The 21,493-nt window shown below is 47.3% G+C and overlaps 1 protein-coding gene across 2 annotated transcripts; it reads left to right on the forward strand.

The window, feature by feature from the left end:
- The first annotated feature begins 1,099 nt into the window (after positions 1–1,099).
- Positions 1,100–20,677, forward strand: CLPX (caseinolytic mitochondrial matrix peptidase chaperone subunit X). Of its 2 annotated transcripts, XM_077318404.1 has the most exons (14): positions 1,101–1,289; positions 5,886–6,046; positions 7,009–7,129; positions 10,482–10,636; positions 11,663–11,822; positions 13,779–13,820; positions 14,600–14,776; positions 15,175–15,339; positions 15,635–15,723; positions 15,819–15,983; positions 16,494–16,793; positions 17,244–17,336; positions 18,195–18,301; positions 18,868–20,677. In XM_077318404.1, the coding sequence occupies exons 1-14, from the start codon at positions 1,217–1,219 to the stop codon at positions 18,956–18,958; spliced, it is 1,899 nt and encodes a 632-aa protein (XP_077174519.1). In that variant the 5' UTR covers positions 1,101–1,216; the 3' UTR covers positions 18,959–20,677. The 2 variants fall into 2 exon arrangements, with proteins under 2 accessions (XP_077174520.1, XP_077174519.1); XM_077318405.1 differs by lacking the exon at positions 13,779–13,820 and having other exon boundaries at positions 1,100–1,289.
- Positions 20,678–21,493: the final 816 nt, after the last annotated feature.

Genomic DNA, 21,493 nt, shown 5'->3' on the forward strand with positions numbered 1-21,493 from the left:
GCTAACCAGAGTGTAGTCGCGTTTGGAATTATTATATTTATATATACCGCCCTCCCCTGTGGCTCAGGGTGGTTTCCATAGAACGGAACAATACGGATAACTCTATTGCACTGTAAAGAGAGTTGCACAGGTCTAAACCTATTGACTTCAAGAAATTTAGAAGAGTAACTCTGTGACCCTGGTTTCTTGCTGCCACCCAAAGGAACAGGCTGGTATAGGTTCTTGTGAAACAGGTTCTTGGGCAAGAACAAACAGAAACGGCTTTTGCCCTATTTTTACGAGGAGGGGGCTTGCATTACCTTTGGGAGAGGAATTAAGGCTGGAGATTTGGTTTTGGTGCATGGGGAGGAAGGTGGAATTTATGGAGAGAACAGAGCTCAGTACGAATGCGGATCCTTAGAACGGAGTCCACTCCAAAACTGTCATTTCCTCCAGGGAAACAGTCTGGAAATCAACTAATTCTGGGTGAACTCTGGGCCCTGTCTGGAGATTGGCACCCCTACATTGTTCAGCTGGCCTTCCTACCTAGCAAATATGTTTAGGGCTGCAGCCTAGTAATATCCTTGCTTCCTCTTCTTCTTCTCCATTTCCTTATTTCTACATTATTAACAATAATATTTGTACTGAAAGCAAAAATGTTAATTACCGATTCATATTTCCTCTTTCAGTAAAAACATAATTATATTGCAAAACAGCATATGGATGCCTTTCAGAAACAGCAGCCCAGTCATATGTAGTGCGTTGTTACTTTTAAATAAAAACCATATCGTTGTTTTTAATATTAAAAATACGGGTTTTACTAACAAAAACAAACAAGGAGACTACACCTCCCAGCAGGCTAATGCCTCCAAGGCACACAACTCCCACAATGCACTCTCCCCCAACGGGCGTCTCCCCAGCAGCCAATCCGCTCTCGACGCCTTACCTCCAGGCCCGACGCGAAGGCGGCGCCTCTTCCCTACACCCTCAGCGGCCTCGGCCTACACCTCCCGAGAGGCAGCGCGCGAGAACGTCCTCCTGACAGCACAGAGCCCGTGCGCGAGGCATCCCGGGAGCTGTAGTCCGCCGCCGCCTGTGAACGTGCGGGGGGCCCCCGTGACGCCACAGAGGCGTCGAACGGCGGGGCGGGGACTGAAGCGGGGCCGGGAAGGAGGCCCTGCGCGGAGACGGCGGCTGTTGACTCGGGGTCGGAAGGAGCGGGAGGAGGGCCGCCCCCATGGCGGCCTGTAACACCTGCGCGGCGGCGGCGGCGCGGCTCCTGGGCTCCTCGCTGCCTTCGGCGCGTAGAGGTAATATGAGGGGGGGTGCAGCCCACCTCTCCCGTCAGGACCAGGCCAGGCCACGCCCCCTGTCAATCACTGCCCCTGGCCACGCCCCTTAAGCCCCCCACCGGCAGCCTGGCCCCCGCGTGACCCCCGACCTGGGGGGGGTCACGATCCTGGACTTTGGGGAGGGGGCAGCCAGCCCCCCCTTCTTCCTAACCCCGCTCGTAGTGCTTCCTTTCCCCCCACGTGCACACTGACGTTGTCTTGCCTGACAGCAGCCCTGCAAGGTAGACCGGTCGCGTATGGCTCGCCTGGTTGCCAGGGGCCCAGGGTGGCTCACGGTAAGTTCTGAGCTGTGTAAGGGTTCAAAGAAAGGTAGCGGGTGAGGATAATGCAGATGTGTCTATGGGTTTGGGGATGGGGGGGAGGATGCCTGTGTTGATCCAGAGCAGTGGAGGGAGGTTTGAGTCCAGGGGTGCCTCAAAGACCAGCGGAGTTTAATTCTGGAGGTAAGCTGCAGTGAGCAAGCACGCTTCTTCTGATAGGTTCAGGTGGGTCGCCTGTTGGTCTGAAGTAGCAGGACACAGTCGGAGTCCGGGGGCACCTTGGAGACCAACACAGTTTTATTAAAGACGATATAATCTTTCGTGGGCATGCACACTTCTTCAGATGGGTTGCTGTGTTGTTCTGGAGTGGCAGGACAAACTTTGAGTCCAGTAACACGTTTAGGACCAACAAAGTGTTATTCAAGGTGTAAGCGTCTTCAGATAGATTAAAGCGGGTCTCCGTATTGGCCTGAAGCAGCAGAGCAAAGTTTGAATCCTGTGGCATCTTTAAGACACACCAAGTTTGATTCTGGGTATAAGCTGTCAGGAGCATGCACACTTCTACCTGAAGAAGTGTACATGTACAAATTTAGAGTCCATGGGCAGAAGTTTTAAGATGGGCAGAAGTTTTATTCAAGGTATGAGCTTTTGCGTGCATGCACACTTCTTCTGATACATTATCCTGAAATGGCCTTTGAATGTGAGCGTTAACTCACAAAAGTTTAGACCCTGGGAAACTGTGTTAGTCTTCTAAGTCATACAGGATTCAAATTTTGTTCTGCTACTACATCCTCACACAGTCACCTGGCCAAAGCTATAGACAGACTGATCCATCCCACCATCTGCATTAGGCCTCACCTTTGGGATTGGCATATGTAGCTTCTCTCTCCTTCTCCACTCTCACAACGACCCTGTGGGGCTGACCGTGACAGTCCAAAGGGCAGCTATTGGGCTTTTGGGAAATTTGTATCTGAAGCTCCATGGCTATAGAAACATTCTTGTAACTATCCGGATACACTGGTGCTTTACTGTTCCCAATTGTATCATGTTAATGCTGCTAGCAATTATTTTGTGTTGTAAACTGCCCAGGCAGAAGAATGGCCTGTAAATGCCATAAATAAATTTGCACGTCATCCTTACGTTGCAGATAGGAACTGGGTCTGTGTGGTGATGGTACCACTGGTTCTAGCCAGTAAAACATGCTGGACTCTATTACTGCTCCTTACCCTTTTAATTGTATGCTGCAGGCACTCATTTGGAATTACATACTGCTCTGCATGTAATGGTAGTAGGAAAGCATGTAAGTGGAGTAATTAAATGCAAAATCTGTATGGTCAATGGGGAAATAGCTTCCGAGACAGAGTAACTTGCATTAAGGCCTGCACAGGGGACCACTCGGATCCCAGTTCTGGTTCTTTTGTATTTATTTGTTTGCTTATTTATTTCTTCATATGCCCATTCTTCTCCCACGTGTCCCCAGGTCTCTTAGCAGCTGTGTGATATCAGCACCTATTTATTCATTCACTTTATTTATAGCCTGCCTTTGTAAACAGTACGGTATCTTTAAAGGGTTATGTAAATCCTTCCTCCCGTACGGCAATGTATCGGTGTTGGCATTTTAAGGCTGGTAGCTTACCTCTGAATAATAAAGATTCTTTGGTCTGGAATCTAAGCCAATGCAAGTGAACTCCTGAGAAATTGCTGATGTAAGCAACATAAAGGTTTTCATTGGTTTGCCTTTTGAGTAAAGCTCTCTAAGCCATTTGTAATTTTGAGGTAAAGATCCAAAGGAATACATTCACAATTTAGGAACAGTTGCTAACCACTGTGGTATAATGGTTATTACAGGGTTGGACTAGGATCTAGGTGACCCACATTCAGCGATTTCAGCCTTCACCTGTCTCACGGGGTGTTGGTTGTAGGAATGAATTTGTCAGCTGCTTTGGACCCCAATGGGGAAGTGAAGCAGGGTATAAATCAAGCCATTGCCAATTATTAAAGTGATGCCATCTCTGCTTTCCGAAACACATCCTTGTGCTTTTAGGTCTCAGCTGGCTGATTCAAATGTGCTGTCACTCATTAATCAGCTAAACATTTTGTTGAGCGATCTGCCAATTGAAAAGTTTAAAAATTGCAGGCTGTGGTGTGTTTCACTGTTGCCTTTGTTTTGCTGCCACACCCTCCCCCTCTTTTCTTCTCCAAATGATTGACCGGTTCAAGAGTCTGTCCTAAATACTTCTATAAAAGAATCTGTAAACACGTTTCCTGGGCTGGCGGGGACTTTGCAGTGTAGGCCAGGGGTTGTGTTCATTTCAACAGAGCGACATTTCCAGGCCTGGCCTCGGGCCTTCAGAAGGTATTGCATAAGCTCTCCGTGAGACGTCTGTGGTTTCTGGAGGCCACACTGACCTGTGGGACTTGACTTGTCCTGAGACAGAACATCTCAAAGAGAGACTTTTAAAAGAGAAAAAGCAAAAACCTCTGGGCCAAAGCCAACCACGAACGTATAACGCTTCCTCCATCTGCTTTCCAAGGATGATATGTCAGGCATCCTTCCGCAACCTACCTGCTCTCATTTAGCCATACCTGGCCATCAAAAAGTGATAACATATTTGGGAATTGAGGGGCTGGATAGGTTTATGCAGACGTGATGTGCTGTGAAAGTTTCAGCTGTGGGTCTCCCTACTTGAATTCAACATGAGGATTCCATCCTTAGTTAGAAGAATTCTCACTCCTGCGTCCTTATTCAGTAGATGGCCTGTATTGTCCCTCCCAACTCTGCGATTCTATATTCAGACTCAAATGCTTCAAGTTCCTGGTATATTCCCTTATTTGTTATCCTCTTATAACCGAGCACAGATAAAATATGGAATACTCTTATCAGGGGAAGAACTGTCACCATTACTCATGTAAGATACTATTTTGGGAAGCCTTTTTTCCGGGGGCGTCAAGGTTTCGAACTTGAGCGTGTTGCTGTTTTCTCAGTGTCTTTGTTCTGTGTTTTCTTTGGACCAGTCCTCTGGAGCGTCATCACGATCAAAAGTGAGAGCTATGCATTAGAACAATGTGCTACTAGTTGTCACAAACGGCCAGACAGCGTGCCGAGAATAATTATTTTAAAGTTTTAAAATAATTATGACTGCAAGTAGCAAAGTGATCCCGACGGGAGAAAAGGCATCCCCGTCCGTCAAGCCGATGTTCCTCGAAACATCTTTTTTCCAGCAGCATTTAGTAGTTAGTGGTAGCAACATTTGAACCTGCCTGCTACTGTGTTGTAATCTTCACGTAGAAATCGTTTCGTGTCCTAGAATAGCTCGGTGTGCTAAAATGCCCAGTGCTCTGTTTAAATGTGTAGTTTTGTTGCTTACATCTCTCAAGTACATTCTTTGTGAATGGCGTTCGCACAAAGACCCAAACTAATTCCTTCACGTCGTCACTGCCTTGAAGAGAGCCTGTGAATAACGTGACATTTCCCTCAGACGATCAGCCCGCTCTTCATCTCAGTGAAATTGAAGTTCTGGGATTAGGGAGTTCATCTTTCTCTTCCAAATTTTTATGGCCAGATCTGGTAACAGGTTTGCGGAACAGATGCTCCCTGTCCCACACGGAGATTCCCTGTCCTTAATTGACATTCTAAGCACTTCGGCGCATGTCCCTGCGTGCCAATGGATTTGCTTCCTCTTTGGAGACTAAGTCCCTGGGCATCTGGATCAGAGTCCCTCGGTGACATCAAGTCACTGCAATACTGTGGTAGGCTCATATTTGGGGGTGGAGTGACCACTTTGTTCTCCATCCTCTGCTTAAGAAGTGGGGCCGTTTCCTGGTGGTAGAGCACATGCTTGGCCTCCCTAAGGTCCCAGGTTCAATCCCCAGCATCTCCAGTTAAAGAATCTAGTAGCAGGTGATGGGAAAGACCTTTAACCTGAGGCCCTGGGGAACTACTGCCAGTCTGAGTAGGCAGAGGTTGATTCAGTGTAAGGCAGGTTGATGCATTCATAATGTATTTGGAAATCTCTTAAAAATCTAGCCAGTTCAGTTCATCCTTTGATCCTAAAAGCCACAATTATAACGCACGGAGGAAGTTCCACGTTCCAAGATCTTTTTAACTGACTGCCGTGCAGGAAGCAATGCCCCTAATGGGCAGAAGGTCACAACAATCATTAAAATAAGGTTCACTAACACTAAGCCCTGGGGGGAAAATGCAGTTTCTGGCGTGTAGTTAGACTGTTTAGGATGTCGTCTTTATTTCACGGCATGAGCTAAAATAATGAGGGTTTTTTTCTTTTTTTCCTAGGTATTACCTGTGGTCGTTCCCACCTTCCCGTTTTGGGATTAATTGCAACCTTTGAAACGCGATCTCTAAGAAACGTTCCATTTAGAACTTTTTCAGACACCCCGGTGTATTTTGCTTCGAAAGATGGCACAAGCAAAGAGGGTTCTGGAGATGGCGGCAAGGTATGTAGAGTTCCCTCTAAGAAGACAGTTTCCGTTTCCTGAAACTTTGTGGGGGGGAGAAGATATTTGGGATGCTTTGGCTGCTTTTTGAGTTTATGCTCTCTTCTTTCTGAATGAGCCGCTCCAACAATGATGGTTGTAAAGAGGGTAGCCATGTCGATCCTGCAATAGCAATAAGAGAAAATTCTGGGGTCACCTTAAAGGCTAACGGCATTTCTTTCCATATGACCCTTAGTGAGTCACAGCTCACTTTTTCTGGAGCTATGAAAACAGAAGATGGTGAGCAACTCTAAACCGTGGCTTGCCTGTTGTACAGTTTTCATTCTATAGCCTTGCAGGCCTTGGTTTGGCACAGCAAAAGAAGCGTATTTGAAATTTGGTTCCCCATTTAAAATAAGAATGGAAAACCCAGTGTGGGATGAAACTGTGGGCCGTGGGGCAGTACTTCTCACTACATCGAGGCTCTTCTGTTTTGGAGGGCTGGCTTTGGTCTTTGGGGTGGCCCTTTCCTCCTACATTTCGCATCCTCTTAAAACTCCACAGCAGCTCTATTAGCAAGCAAGTAGAATCCTGCAATATGTATGGGGATAAGAGCCAGAGTCCGAGAGCACCTTAGACTCGCACAATTTGTGGCAGACGATGAGCTTTCGTGAGTCTCTGCTCACGTCTCCAGGTATCTGGTGCTGTTGGACCTTTGCTCTTTCCTGCTGCTGCAGACAGACTAACCCAGTGACCCATCTTGATCTATATATGGGGCTCGTTATCTTATCTCGGGTGTGAACATTTAGCCACACGCTTGGCACAAAGAGCAACCGGGGGATGGGAAGCCAGGGCCAAAGCAGAAACCCCAATTTGTTTGTTATAGAAGATAAGCTTTTTAAAAAAATACACAGGACAGCCAGGGCAGTAAATCGGCCCTCAGGAATCTCACTCTAAGCCCCTGTTTTCTTTATTTCCGGTAGAAAACGGTTGGCGAAGGGAGCGGCGGCAAAAAGTCGAGTTCTGGAAGCTCCGGCAAAGGCGGGAATCAGTTGCGCTGCCCCAAGTGTGGGGATCTGTGCACCCACGTGGAGACCTTTGTGTGTAAGTTGCAGCCGGATCCTTGTTGTTTCCTTCCTTGTTGCTTTCCGGATGGTAAGTTTCACGCCTGGGTTAAACAGGCAAATCGGTGCCGGAACAGGAGAAGATGGTTTCCCTGAGAGGAGAGACCCCCTACGGCACTGTCTTTTGTGGCGTTGTGGTGCTTCTGTGGGTCTGGAAATTGTCATCTGCCAAATTATGGGATACCCCCACCCAGTTCAGCACCACATGGGTGCCGTACAGCGCTTAATGGTGGGCAGGGAGCAAAGGGTGCCAGCTTGATGTGGGGGTTAAGAGTCTGGGGAGCTGGGTTTGATCCCCCCCCCCTCCTCTTGTGCGCAGTGGGGAGAGGAAGGGTAGGTGCTCGTAAGCCACTTTGAGACTCCTTCGGGTAGTGAAAAGCTGGGGTATAGAAACCAACTCTTCTGTGTTGTCTTCTAAGCTGTTTGCTGCAGGAGTTCTGCAGAAATCCATATTGTTGCAGTCATGATTTATGCATGTCCCAAATGATGCCTTGGCAGCTGTTTGCGATCCACAGGGAGAACTGGTCGGCCCGTTCCTCTGCCTTGCTAATTTCAGAGGAATCTTGTTTGACTCGCTTTGTGTTGCCTGCTCCTCCCCTTCTGTTGTGAGGCTGATAAACCCCTTCTGGCTAGGAGAGCAGTCACTTTGCTGCCGTTTCTGCCTGGGTGCCTTTTCCCCCTCTGTAGCAACTGGAAGGAATGGCTTATTCCATTGAGTAGGAAAGGCAGGCAGAGCTTTGAGCGGCAGCAGACACGGTTTCATTTCTGCAGTTACTGACTCAGCACTCTTTCTTGCAACAGGCGGCTTTCGACAAGCCCAGAAAATACAGTCAGGCCGGGACTTCCTTGATAACTGTTGTTGCACCACAGACAAATTGGGTGCCTCCCTGTTGCGGTTAGGCAGGTTGGAAGAAGATTATTTCACTCGCCCGAAAGAGTTAATTTGTAGTGGCATGAAGCTCACTTGAGCTGGCAAATTCTATTGGTGGTGGAAAGTACCATGAGCTCGCAGCCGAGTTTTGGTGATCCTGTAGGGCAGGCGTGGCCAAACTATGCTGGCAGGGGCTCATGGGAATTGTAGTCCAAGGACATCTGGAGAGCCACAGTTTGGCCATCGTTGCTGTAGAGTTTTTGAAAGCCAGTGTAGTGTATTGGCTAAGAGCTACGGACTCTCATCTGGTGAGCCAGGTTTGATTCCCCACTCCTCCTCCACAAGCAGCCAGCTAGGTAACCTTGGGCGAGTCATGGTTCTCATATGGCTCTTCTCACAGTGCAGTTCTCTTAGAGCTCTCTCAGCCCCACCTACCTCACAAGGTGTCTGTTATGGGGAGAAGAAGGGAAAGGTTATCTTCAGGGCAAGAGATGAACAAAGGTGGTTGGCATTGACTTTCTTAGTGGCCTTCCATCCAAGTACTAACCAGACCCCACCTTGCTTAGCTTTTGAGATCTGACAACATGAGGCTGTTCTAGGCCAGCCAGCGTGACTGCTACCTCCCTTCATTTGCCTCATTTCCCACCTTTGCCTCCCTCTCTCCCCATGAGGAATGCAGGATGGTCCTCCCAGTTGATCCTCACAACGCTGAGTCAGTGTGGCTGGCCTGAAGTAGCCCAGTTTGACTTTCTGCCCAAACCTTCAACCCCAGCTCCCCTGATCTCCCTATCAAATTTGAGTTCCAAGCTGGGAAAGAGTTTTTTGGGTTGTCTCTGCATCAACTCGGCCCTGAAAAGCAGCGGTCACTGTTGCCCTTTTGACGCCTCGCCGTCAGAGAAAGAAGACCGATGGTCAAGGGAATGCGGAGGCGTTTGAGCAACGCATTCACAATCTCGTCTTATGCATGAGTGGAAACAACATTATTCTGTGGGATTGAGAGTCTCCCCATGTATACGTGTGTTGTGGGGGAGGTGGGGTAACTCCGTGGTGAACATTGGGCACTTTGGTTGCTGTGCGTCAGAAGCGAGTTTGCTTGGTGTTTGCCCGTGTAATCTCGCTCTCCAGAAAGCCTTTAAGGGTACAAAGGTCCGGAGTTTTTCACGCGGCTGGGCCTTGTTACGCCAAAGAAGTCATGCAGCACAAAAATGGGCACGAGGGCATGCCAGGACAGCCTCCTGAGCTTAGCTCTGAGTATGAGAAGTGTTTCTTCTGTGGAGGCCTGTCTCGTTTCCTTACTCTTAAAGGAGAAGGTGAAAGAAGCGCCTGCAATCTTAGAATGGCAGCACAAGGCAATGGAACGAGCCCAAATTGCAAAATGAGCAAATTAAAGGATTTGTGGATAATATTTGTGGGATTGTGGAAATGAACAATGTACAGAGTTACTTTGTTGGTGTATTTGACTTCTTTGCATAGCAAGCTGGAAGTCTCATACATTTTTTCTTCCATTTTTTCCCTTCTTTTTCCTCTTCTTTTTCTCCTTGTTCTTCTCTCTTTTCTTGCTCCTTCCTCCCTCCCTCCCTCCCTCCCTCTTTTCCTCCTGGCTAATTCATTCTATATGTATCTGTGATACTATTGGATCTGTTTGATTGTCACAATGGTCACAACTGTTCTTTTGAGTATAATTTTTAAAAATACAGAAAAAATTAAGTGAGACACAATAGCCCAAGCCGTTCCCACCCCTGCCTGGTTTCCTTTGCTCTGCTCCGTTGCATTGGGCACGGCCCCAACAGCTTGCCTCACAGGCAGGGGCAGCCAACAGGGAGGTCAGGTCAGAGCTTCACCTGCTCTCACCTTTTGTACAGAAAATTCTGCCCAGTCACTTCACACATGGGCAAGGCTGACCCCTGAGCAGCCAAGGTAGCTTCCCTGCCGTGCCTGGTTTGAGCCAGGCCCATTCGCACTTGGCATCCAGTGACTGGATCTACCAAAATGTTGTCGTGGCCACTGAAGGCATAATCTCACTTGCTGGTCCTCCTCTCCAGAGCCAGATTTCGGCTTGTTCTATCTTGAAATGTTTTTATATTGTCCAGCTACTTCATTTCTACCTTGCACTTCAGACGCTGGCAGAGGTAATTGTAGTCCATGGACCTCTGAAGAGCCCAAATTCAGGCACCCATGTTCTAGAGAGCATTCCGGCTTGATTCGGTCTAGAACCCACTCATATGTCTTTTTGGAGACCCACAACATTTGTAAAAGCCTCCTGCAGCACCACATTTCAAATGAATTTCTCAGTGACTTAAATGGGACAAAATATGGTTTCAGAGGCCTCTCTGTCAACGAACAGGAAGTGGACTAGCTCACTGGACCAGCATCCACTCCCCGTAGCTGCTTGAAGTGCCGTAGATTTATTTGTCTGTTGTGAGACGACTCTTAACGAGTGCTTTTTGTGTGGCTCTTGCAGCTTCCACCCGCTTTGTGAAATGTGAAAAGTGTCACCACTTCTTCGTCGTGCTCTCCGAAGCGGACTCCAAGAAGAGCATCGTCAAAGAGCCGGAGTCGGCAACCGAAGCTGTGAAGTTGGCTTTCCAGCAGAAGCCCCCGCCCCCTCCCAAAAAGGTACCGTTCTCTCTCTTCTTTCGGAGGTTGCCCTTCCACCTTTCCCTTGTGAATCTTACGTGACAGAATTCGCTTCCCTAAACCTAAACCGTGAAGCAAGGTCACAGATTGGTTTTTTAAGAACGTAAGAGGAGCCCTGCTAGATTGGACCACTCGTCCATCTCAGTCTTGCATCCTGTCTTCTCACACAGTGGCCAACCAGTTCTTTTGGACGGCCAACAACAGGGCAGAGAGGCCGAGGCCTTCCTAAGAACATCTTAAAAATAGCCCTGCTGGATCAGACCAGTGGTGTACCTAGTCCAGCATCATGTCTCACACAGGGGCCAACCAGTTCCTCTGAGGGTCAACAACAGGGCAGAGAGGCCGAGGCCTTCCTAAGAACATCTTAAGAAGAGCCCTGATGGATCAGACCAGGGGTCCATTTAGTCCTGCCTCACACAGGGGCCAGCCAGTTCCTCTGGAGGGACAAGAACAGGGCAGAGAGGCCGAGGCCTTCCTAAGAACATCTTAAGAAGAGCCCTGATGGATCAGACCAGGGGTCCATTTAGTCCTGCCTCACACAGGGGCCAGCTAGTTCCTCTGGAGGGACAAGAACAGGGCAGAGAGGCCGAGGCCTTCCTAAGAACATCTTAAGAAGAGCCCTGATGGATCAGACCAGTGAGGGTCCATCCCGCCCCGTCTCCTATCTCACACAATGTCCAGCCAGTTCCTTTGGACAGCCAACAACAGGGCAGAGAGGCTAAGACCTTCCCCTGATGTTACCTCCTGGCTCTGGGCTCCATAGGATTAGTACTACTGCATGTGGAGGTTCCCCTTAGTCGCCATGACTAACAGCCACTGATATAATTCTCCTCCACAAATCTTATCTAACTCCTTAAGAGTATTCCCACAGGATTAATACACCTTCTTTTGTCAATGACAAAAGCTGTGTTTTCTGTTTTCAGCTTACTCCTAATATGTATTAATTACACCCCTTCTGAGGGCTTGATTCTGATGACAGCGTGGTTTTCCCCCTTCTCTTGTCAGATCTATAACTACCTCGACAAGTACGTGGTCGGCCAGTCTTTCGCCAAGAAGGTGCTCTCGGTTGCTGTTTACAACCATTACAAGAGAATCTACAACAACATCCCGGCTAATCTCAGGCAGCAAGCCGAGGTCGAAAAGCAGACCTCCTTAACACCGAGAGGTTGGTAGAGCAGTTTTACGTTATACGTGCCGGTTCCCTTGCGCCTTCTGTCTTGGCGTGGGGCACAGTTGAATGGCCCAGGCTCCAGGGTCCCTGCGCTATTGGTTTGCCCACACGCCAAGAAGAATGCCAGCACCCCTGAGGCCTCCTGCTTTGCTTCTGCCTGGACTTTGGACTAACACAGTTGGGTTTTATCAAAATAACAGCTGTGTTTGACTGTGTTTTATTCAGATGGTTTCCATCGCTGCTGTATAACTGAGTTTTAATGAGTAGGAGCTGGGAGAGGAAGTGTGTCCCAGCTAGGCCATAGTACATCAGCCCCTTGAAAGGCTGTCACTTCCCCTTCTGTAGCCCTGGCCACCTGTTTCCAGAGGCCAGATCTTCTGCCCACTGAAACTAATAGCTCTTAAAAAGGGCCAGCACACCACCTGCAGAGCCGCAGAAATGCTTCCCTTTCAGCAGAAATAGAACTGGAAAGTGGAGTTCTTCTAGACAGGGCCTTGAATCAATTCTGGCTTAAAGTCAGAAATGCCCTAATAAAAACCTTGACGGATTTTACTTGGCTTTCGGAGGCCGACTAAAAATTTACGAGCCAGTCGTATTTTTCCAGCCTTCAGGGTTTTGCATTTCACTGGCCATATTTCCTAAACATCACTACAAAAATGTAATCTTTTTTTTTTTTTTTTGATGAATGCTGTGACAAAACGTATTGTGTAAATAAATACGGGGTAACCCTAGTTGTCGTCACCGCAGCAAAAAAGCCAACTTCTCACCACAACCTGATGTGTCTCTGGTTTCTCATTTCATCATTTTTAAAAAGCCCCGTTCAGTTGAAAGGTGGAGTGAGTATAGAAGGCAGCTGGTTAAGAAGAAAATTGGTCTGCCATCCAAGAACAATCAATAGAAGCTGCAGAACGTATTCCTCAGTCCATGGAAAATATACTTGAGGATATTATCATCAATGTATCTGAGTGCGTTAATAAAATAAAATTCTGATTACGGTGGAGCCGAAGTATGGAGTCATTCTCTGCATGCCACCCTTTAATTTATGGATAATTTAAGAGTCTCCATTTTGGAATAACTTGACAATGATTTCTACTGTACCAAGCCAGACTCAGGAGGGCAGTATAGAAATCTTTTAATAATAGTAATCTTAATTTGTTAAGAAATGATGATCTATACTAGTACAGGAGTGCATCTGTAGACCACATGGTAACTGGTCTGCAAAGACCTTTCTATTGATAACAAATTTTAGGGGCTCTTCTCCCCCCTCCCCCACTATCTTGTGTTGCTCTCACGACACACCATGTTTGCATTTCCGGAGATTATCCACAGTCGAAGCAGTGTGCACGACCGATCTCAATGTCTAGGCTGCATTCCCCACTCAGCATGCTCACTGGCCCACGAACATTCCCATAAGACCTCTTGTGATTCTGACCAATGCACCTTGCCTGCCGTGTGCCCACGGATCCATTTCATAGCGCTGGAATCCTTAACAACAGGGCTCAGCGGCTCTGCACGTTCCATCTCCTTTTGAAATGGGATTAAAAGGATCAGAGGCTCAGTTTCGCCTCCTGCGAAGACGTCCGTCTGCTTTGGCAGCATTTGCTTTTCTCAACCCCGTCACCTTCTGGCGCTTCCACACGCTTACATGGTTAGCTCTGCAAACTGCTACTTTCGTGCTCCCGCCGCCCAATCGAAAACGAAGGCGGGTTTAAACCATTTGACTCTCTTTTTTTTTGTATGCGTGTGTGGCTGTAAATGAAATCCTTTGCTCATCAAAAAAGAGGTATTCAGAAGAGGGCAAGAGGGGACATAAATGTAATATTTTGTAACAAAAATGTAGTGCCTTTCGCCGACTTTTCCCACTCTGTGTGGGCTTGAAGCGGCAAGAGATACGAGTGATGCATTTTTCTTGTTATCTGTCTGTATTACTGTTTTCATCCTCTCTCTTAGAATTAGAAATCAGAAGACGGGAGGATGAGTACAGGTTTACAAGTAAGTGGGTTCTCCTCATGTCCTCCTCTGCAGCAGCTCCTTTTTCGGGAATTCTGACCCCGAGCAGCATTTGCGCAGTGACCCGGTCGAAATAGCAGGTCCAATCTTGCTTACTGGAGTCAGTTAGGACTAGCCCTCAGTGGGGTATGAAGATCTGACCGCCTTTTCCACTCAGTTGCACCCCAGTTCTTACTCCAGGCCCCACAGGGCACTGGTCCACACAGATTTCACAATCCCTTTTTGTCAGTCGAAAGCATACCATGCTCCCCCCTGTTTCCCAATGGAAAAGCTGACTAGATCCAACCCTCTGAAGAAGAAGAGTTGGTTCAATAAGGTCAGGCTAGCCTGGCCCATCCAGGGACTGAAGTATGTTAATTATCAAATTGTAATTCTGCATAGATTTCTTTTTTGCTTATTTGCATGGCACTTGAGCACTTTTTAAAATACCCTCAGAGTACATCTCAAGGCCTATTTTGTGACATGCAGAAGTAAATTGCATGGAAGGAGGAATCCTCATCTCCCCCCTTCCCTCAATGGAATATCCCTGTGCTGATTATCCCAAAACAGTTACCTAAACCCACATCCGTCTCCGACTTTGTCTTGCATGCCTGTCTTCAGCTCTGTGGCCTCTTATGACTTCCATGTACATGGGATGGTTCTTGGTGTTGCATGGAGGGACGGGATCCTGTTAAAATAAGCACTGGTTTTTGCAGCCCTTTCCAAACTACTCCAGGTGGAGCTAAGCGGGTTCTCAGTCAGGCACGCTTTCTAAATTTCAGAGCTGCTCCAGATCGCTGGGATCAGTCCCCACGGCAACGCCTTGGGAGCATCAATGCAACAGCAAGTGAACCAACAGATCCCCCAGGAGAAACGGGGAGGGGAAGTGTTAGACTCCGCCCACGATGACATCAAGCTGGAAAAAAGTAATATTCTCCTGCTCGGACCAACCGGATCAGGTACGTACAGCAGGGCACCACCTAATAAATTGTGCAGCGTGCAGGTGAGTCAAGGTAGCCCAAAGAGCAGTTAAATCTTATTTGGAAGAAGAGAGACAGTTTTATTTAGAAATAAGAATAATAAGAATTATGGGCCATCAAGTCATGACTAACCTATGAAGACCCCAGAACTATGGGGTTTTCAAGGCAAGAGATGAACCAAGACGGTTTGCATTGCCTGTCTCCATGGATCACAAAATCTTCATGCAAGCCTTTGTTTGTTCGTTCTTGTCTTTATTTCTTGCTATAGCAAAAGCGAAGTGCGCAAACTTTGTTTGCAAGGGGTGAATTTGCACTGCACAGAGAATGTCCTTGAATGTGAACGTTAACAAGGTTTCCTTTTCAACCAACCAACCTAGGCAAGACCTTGCTGGCTCAGACCCTCGCTAAATGCCTTGACGTCCCTTTTGCAATCTGCGACTGCACCACCCTGACCCAAGCGGGATACGTTGGGGAAGACATCGAGTCCGTCGTTGCGAAGCTCCTCCAAGACGCCAACTACAATGTCGAAAAAGCACAGCAAGGTAAAGCTGGGCTTGTCTTCTCCGCTTCCCTTCCGAGCACACCATAAGAACCCTCCGTGGACTACAAATACCATGAGCCCCTGCCAGAGCCACAGTGACTTCCCCTGCACTAAACTCACTCGAGATCCCACCGATATTTGGAATCAGTCGTCAGCAGGGCTGTAGTCTAGTCTGCCCTTTAAATCTGGTTCTTTGCGATGTTAGGTCCGTTCTTTTCCTGCGCCGCTAACCCGATGGGCATGCGTCTCTTTGACCGTTCAATACACTCCTCCCATTAATTGCCTGTAATTTGCAGGGATCGTTTTCTTGGATGAAGTAGACAAGATTGGCAGTGTGCCAGGGATCCACCAGTTACGGGATGTGGGCGGAGAAGGCGTTCAGCAGGTAGGTATTTAATGAGCTTTGACTTCTTGGGCAGAGAAAGCGCAGTGGTGGTGGTTTCTAATTGCTTCCTCACCGGCTCTTCCGTTTTTCCTCAGGGCTTGCTCAAGTTGCTGGAAGGCACCATCGTGAATGTCCCGGAGAAGAATTCCCGTAAGCTGCGTGGCGAGACTGTGCAGGTCGACACAACCAACATCCTCTTTGTAGCTTCGGGTGCTTTTAACGGCCTGGACAGAATCATCAGCAGAAGGAAAAACGAAAAGGTAAGGAAACCAGGGCGGTGTTTTTAGCTGGGCCAAAGACGCATTTGTTGTCGTTCGCATCTCTGAAAAGGAGCAGCGTCACTGTGCTATGGGGGGAACGGTGCATCCTCTTGGCACCTAGAGGACACCTTAAGCAGCCCCTCACCTCCTTGCAAGACCCTTGGAGAACAAAGGCAATCGCAAAATCCTTGTTTGCTATTGGAACATGACGGAAGAAGTCGCACGGGGAATCTTGGAAGAACTCAATTGTCTAGGCCAGGGGCCCTGACCTTTGGACCCCTGTGGGCACCCTTGGAATTCCAACACCGCATAGGGGGTGCAACCAAAAATATCTGCCACAAAACGGCTGTCTTAGAGGGCACAGCCCACCGTACAATGACAAGAAATCTCAGGATCTCCTGGCAATGTTACACATATGCCGTACGAAAAATAATAGTAGACAATCATAACAGCGGTGTAAAATTAAGCCAATTCAGCTTTTCTCTTCAACGCCAAATATTTCTCTTGCAGTATCTCGGCTTTGGGACCCCTTCCAACCTGGGGAAAGGCAGACGAGCGGCCGCCGCAGCAGACCTGGCTAACTTGGGTGGGGAGTCCAGCACGCAGCAAGATATGGAGGAGAAAGACCGTTTGCTCCGGCACGTGGAAGCCAGGGACCTCATTGAATTTGGCATGATCCCTGAGTTCGTGGGGCGCCTGCCGGTCGTGGTCCCCCTGCACAGCCTCGATGAGAAGACCCTGGTGCGAATCCTGACGGAGCCGCGGAATGCTGTGATTCCCCAGTACCAGGCGTTGTTCAGCATGGACAAGGTTGGACTTTACACTCCCTGCTTAAAGCTGTTTAGGGTGTCTTGTTATGGTGGAACAGACCAGCAGCATCTTTAAGACCAGTAAAGTTTTATTCAAGGCATAAGCGTTATAAATCCTTAGACCTTAGATAAAACTTTGTTGGTCTTCAAGGTGCCCCTGGACTCAAGCTTTATTCCATTGCCTGCCTCTGAGCATCTGCAGAGTGCAGTTTTGGAATTTTGCACAACCATTCTTCCTGCCCCTCTTTGACTCAAGGCTCCAGTTTCTTAGAGGGAAAGAAGCCATCTGTTGGATTTCAGGGGCAAACTGACAGCTTACTGCTGGCGGCAGGGAAGAAATCCAAAAATAAGTAAAATAAACTGGGAAAAGAGGAACTGAGAATTTCCCTTGTTCACCGTTATAAAAGGTAGTTAGAAAACTCCAAGCGTACTTTCCTTTTCTGCTTTCCAGTGTGAACTGAACGTCACCCAAGATGCGCTGAAGGCTATAGCCAGGTTGGCTCTGGACCGGAAGACGGGAGCGAGAGGCCTTCGGTCTATAATGGTAACCCCCTGTCTGGTCTTCTCTGCTTTTAAATGCCTTTTAAGCAACGTGGCCACTAATTGTGCACATATATATTCTCAGTATGCATGCTGGGTATGTCAGGGTCTGATCTGAACATCTTGTCTAGCCCATAAGAGATTGTTCCAAAGGAACTCTGTTCCCCAGGTGGGACTCTTGCCCATGTACACATAAGACCGATAGAGGAGATTTGTTTAGCTCCTGTGCAATATACAGTAACCCATGCATAATATGATTCATTATATGTAACCAATTTCCTCTTTTCTATCCCTCTTATATTTCTATCACTTCTCTTAAAATTAAAAAACAATTACAACAGATGCCCCCAAAATCTGTCTCCTTGAAATTGCTCATTGGTATCCCTTCCTTCCTTCCTTCCTTCCTTCCTTCCTTCCTTCCTTCCTTCCTTCCTTCCTTCCTTCCTTCCTTCCTTCCTTCCTTCCTTCCTTCCTTCCTTCCTTCCTTCCTTCCTTCCTTCCTTCCTTCCTTCCTTCCTTCCTTCCTTCCTTCCTTCATCTTTCTCTCTCCTCCTCCCCCCTCCCTCCCCCCCTCAGGATCAGTCTGGATTTGCTCAGTAGAGGACAGTGGTGGCAATCTCACTCTGCCCCTGTTGCCTTGAAACCCCACAGAGTCTGTTGTGAATTGACAGCACACTGTCATTATTAGAACCAGGAGACTTCACTTGCTGTTAAAAAGAAGAAAAGACCAGAGGTCCTGACATGTGCTGCTAAACCTTTATAACCTTTATTTTGCTGTGGGAGTTGTCCTGATGTGTTTGGTGAGCTTGGAGGGAAGCTCCTAGGCAAGATCTCAACTGCTGTTCCCTTTTGGTCCCCTTAGGAAAAGTTGCTGCTAGAACCCATGTTTGAAGTACCCAATTCGGACATTGTATGCGTGGAGGTCGACAAGGAGGTGGTGGAAGGGAAAAAGGACCCCGGATACATCAGGTAACGTTGGCCCTCCAAGACCAGACCGGATGGACCGTTCAGGTCGATGGGCACTTCTCAGGATCCTTCAGGCAGGTTTAGGGACAGATCTCCCCTGCCCTCCCTATAAATTTTGTAGCTGCCCTTTTCAATCATTGGATTCTGATGTAGCAGTTTTAGTATATTTTATTAGGAATGGGCACAAATTGGAAAATTCTGGTTCTGAGTGTTAACCAACCCAACCCTGCAAGATTAAAACAAAAAAACAAAACTGCAGAATTTCGAGTAATTTTCACTTTCTCTCCTGGGAACGTGAGAGCAGGATTGATGAACCATTCTGGGTAAGCACCCACCAGATTCAAGTCACAGTCCTTTGGGCTTTTCAGACAAGTGTTGGGAAGATACAGGTGGCATGGCCAGGGACTTTGTCCGATTCCACTTGGCGGGGGAGAAAAAACCCTCCCTGCTGCTTGGATTAAAGGCTAAAGCTGAGCCTTCCTGACCCTCCCCTTTATTTTTCTCAAACTGTGTTTGGTTCTTTTCTCCCTTTCTCCAAACACCGGCTCCTTCCTCGTTCGGAACCGCAGGGCAGCCGCGAAAGAACCTTCGGAAGACGAGTACGATTCGGGGGTGGAAGAGGACAGCTGGGCCCGCCAAGCCGATGCTGCAAACAATTAAACGCCGTCAGCATAACGCCCCGTGGGAAAGGCACTTAATTTTATCTTTTTTATTTTGAGACCACCATCCCCACCCTGGGCTGGGTGCAGCCCACCGATAACGTTGGAGCTCTCCTTTAAAGCGATACATGGTCAGCAAACTTTTTTGACACCGCTAGCGGGGATCCGATCATGTATTTCTGGTAATATCGTCGCATTGATTTATTCATTGGACAATTGGCCTGCAAAGGTATGATGTTTAGAAATGAATTGCATATGACTTTTTCCAGTGTCTTCTCTCCCCCCCCCTCCCCTTTTGTAGGGCTGAGCCAGAGGTAGGGGTGACTGGGGCATGCTATGTGACCGTTTCCTCTGTGAAGCGCATTTGGCCATCTTTGGGGGAAGTTGTTGGTTTCATGCGTGGAAGGAGCGGTGCTGCAAAAAGAGGATCCCCCCGCCCCCCAGTCCTTAGTACTTGTAATTTCAGCCATGGCACTGGCTCTCTGTTGGGTTGGGTGCCTCTTAGTCATCGCCTGCAACCCCCCCCCCTCAAGAATAATCCTTCCTAGACTTGTAGACTTCTACAGGCAGCCAAACAATTCATTAGGATAGGTGGGCATCAGGGAAGTCCACTAAACTAGTTCCAAGGCAGGACAGGGAAAGGGAAGGTTTGGATCCCTTGAATGTGCCTTTTTGCACATTTGAAAACATTTGCAGGCATGCTTTGGCTCAGCTGTAATTTGTTTGTTTGTTTGGGTTTCCCTCTCTCTCTCTCTTGTCCCAGAAGGCAAGGCTGATATTGCAAGCATTCATTGAATTTTATGAGAATAATAAAAAACAGTGGGTGGGCGGGGTGACACTGCATACAATTCTTCTGAATATATCTTGCACCTTTGGTTTGAAGTTCACTCAGCACAGCAGTCAAGTGTGAGGCATCTCCTGATTGAAATGCTGTGGGTGCTGGAGGTAGTGGTTACATTTATCCTGAAAACAGTCCTTAAAAAACTGGATTCGTAAGGCTTTGAGACACAAGGCCCTGCCGTCTCTGGTCTGCGCCCTCCAGTGTAGGCACGTTCAAGCCCTTGGGACTGCTCTGGAGCAAGCAGGTCGTGATCCGTGGCCATATTTCAGAGCATCTCCTGCCGCTGGACTAAATTTTAACGCAGTGCGTTAAGTAATTGGGTAAAATACCAAAGGTTCCAGGAATATCTACTTACTTTAAATAAGGATGGGTTTTTTTGGGGGGTGGATATTGTGGGAACAGGTGAACCTAAAACTTGTGACACCTTTGAGAGAATAAAGGGATGCAGGAAGGACAAAACCATAGAATCTTTAAAATTCTATGGCAATATTTTGTGATAGTACTCTTTATTGAACGTACTGGAACCATCGTGCATCAGTTTTTTGGTGCCAGATATTTTTGTCCCAACCAACCTTCTTATAACGTTAAGATACGCGAGAAAGTAATGCCTCATTGTATAGTATTTTTTCCTGTAATCAGTACTGACCGTTTGCACAAAAAAATCCTTATTTAAGTTATATGCTTCAGTGCTGGTCTTGCATCTCGTTAATTTTAAACTTTTCTCAGCAAAGTCAGTATTGCTTTGTTTTACAGTTAACTCTCTCCTTTAGTAGAGTCTTTGTAAAAAAAAACAAAACACACAAAAGGACTTGTAAGTTTTCGATTCACTTCTGAAATTAAAATCTATACCCAACGGGTTTGACCCTTTTTTCCACACCAGTGCAAGTCTCCGGAGTTTTTTATTTATATTCATATTGAATGTGGAGTCGGTCAGACTGCTTGTCCTTGCGGGAATGACGTCAGCACAATGGCGATTAACTTCAGATCTTTATTGTGATCAAAAACCAGTATAGGCAATATTAATAAACAATCAGAGAGCAGTTAGGGAACAGGCAACAAAAAGCATAGAACAGCTAAAAGCATAAATTTACTAATAAAATACCTCAGACCATACAACTACTAAAAGCATGGATTATTACATATAGGAGATTATTCTGATGGATCACAACTCTCTGAATAATTGGGTGTGAGTCATTTTGTATCAGATGTTCATGGCTGCTGTGCAGATCTTGGTGACATTGTATGACCCAGCACAATTTGTGTCTGTGAGCAGTAATGAAGTATAAAATTGACCAGAACACCCTGGGAATCTATATAACCATGGTGAATTAATAATGGAACATATATCTTTATAATATTGGCAGCGACAGAGTCTATATTCCATTGTTTCTATTTGACAAGAGCCACAGGGGCACTTCCTCTAAGTATAAGGAATTTTCTTTCATCTCCCTTCAAGCGGTGGGGGGGGGGGCTCTTACATTAAATGCTGCTGAGTCCTCGGCTTCATTAAATTTTTCTCCCCCCTTTAAAATCACATTGCTGCCGGTTGAGAGACTCATATAGAGGACGACCCGTAGGTTTGCATTGATGATTTTGCAGCCTGGTACCAGCTGCACATACAGGGTCCTGCATTCAGTTTTCAGCAAACACTTTCATCTAATGTCAGTTGACACAGGCCATGAATTTCATGAGGTC

The sequence above is a fragment of the Paroedura picta genome, chromosome 18 (assembly GCF_049243985.1).
Source record: "Paroedura picta isolate Pp20150507F chromosome 18, Ppicta_v3.0, whole genome shotgun sequence".
NCBI classification, from domain to species: Eukaryota; Metazoa; Chordata; class Lepidosauria; order Squamata; family Gekkonidae; genus Paroedura; species Paroedura picta.

Excerpts from the sequence above, each read along its gene's own strand:
- CLPX (XM_077318404.1), top strand. The coding sequence starts at position 1,217 with ATGGCGGCCTGTAACACCTGCGCGGCGGCGGCGGCGCGGCTCCTGGGC. Across the intron at positions 11,823-13,778 it reads GACCTCCTTAACACCGAGAG|AATTAGAAATCAGAAGACGG; the intron begins GTTGGTAGAGCA and ends CCTCTCTCTTAG. Across the intron at positions 15,724-15,818 it reads GCGGAGAAGGCGTTCAGCAG|GGCTTGCTCAAGTTGCTGGA; the intron begins GTAGGTATTTAA and ends GTTTTTCCTCAG.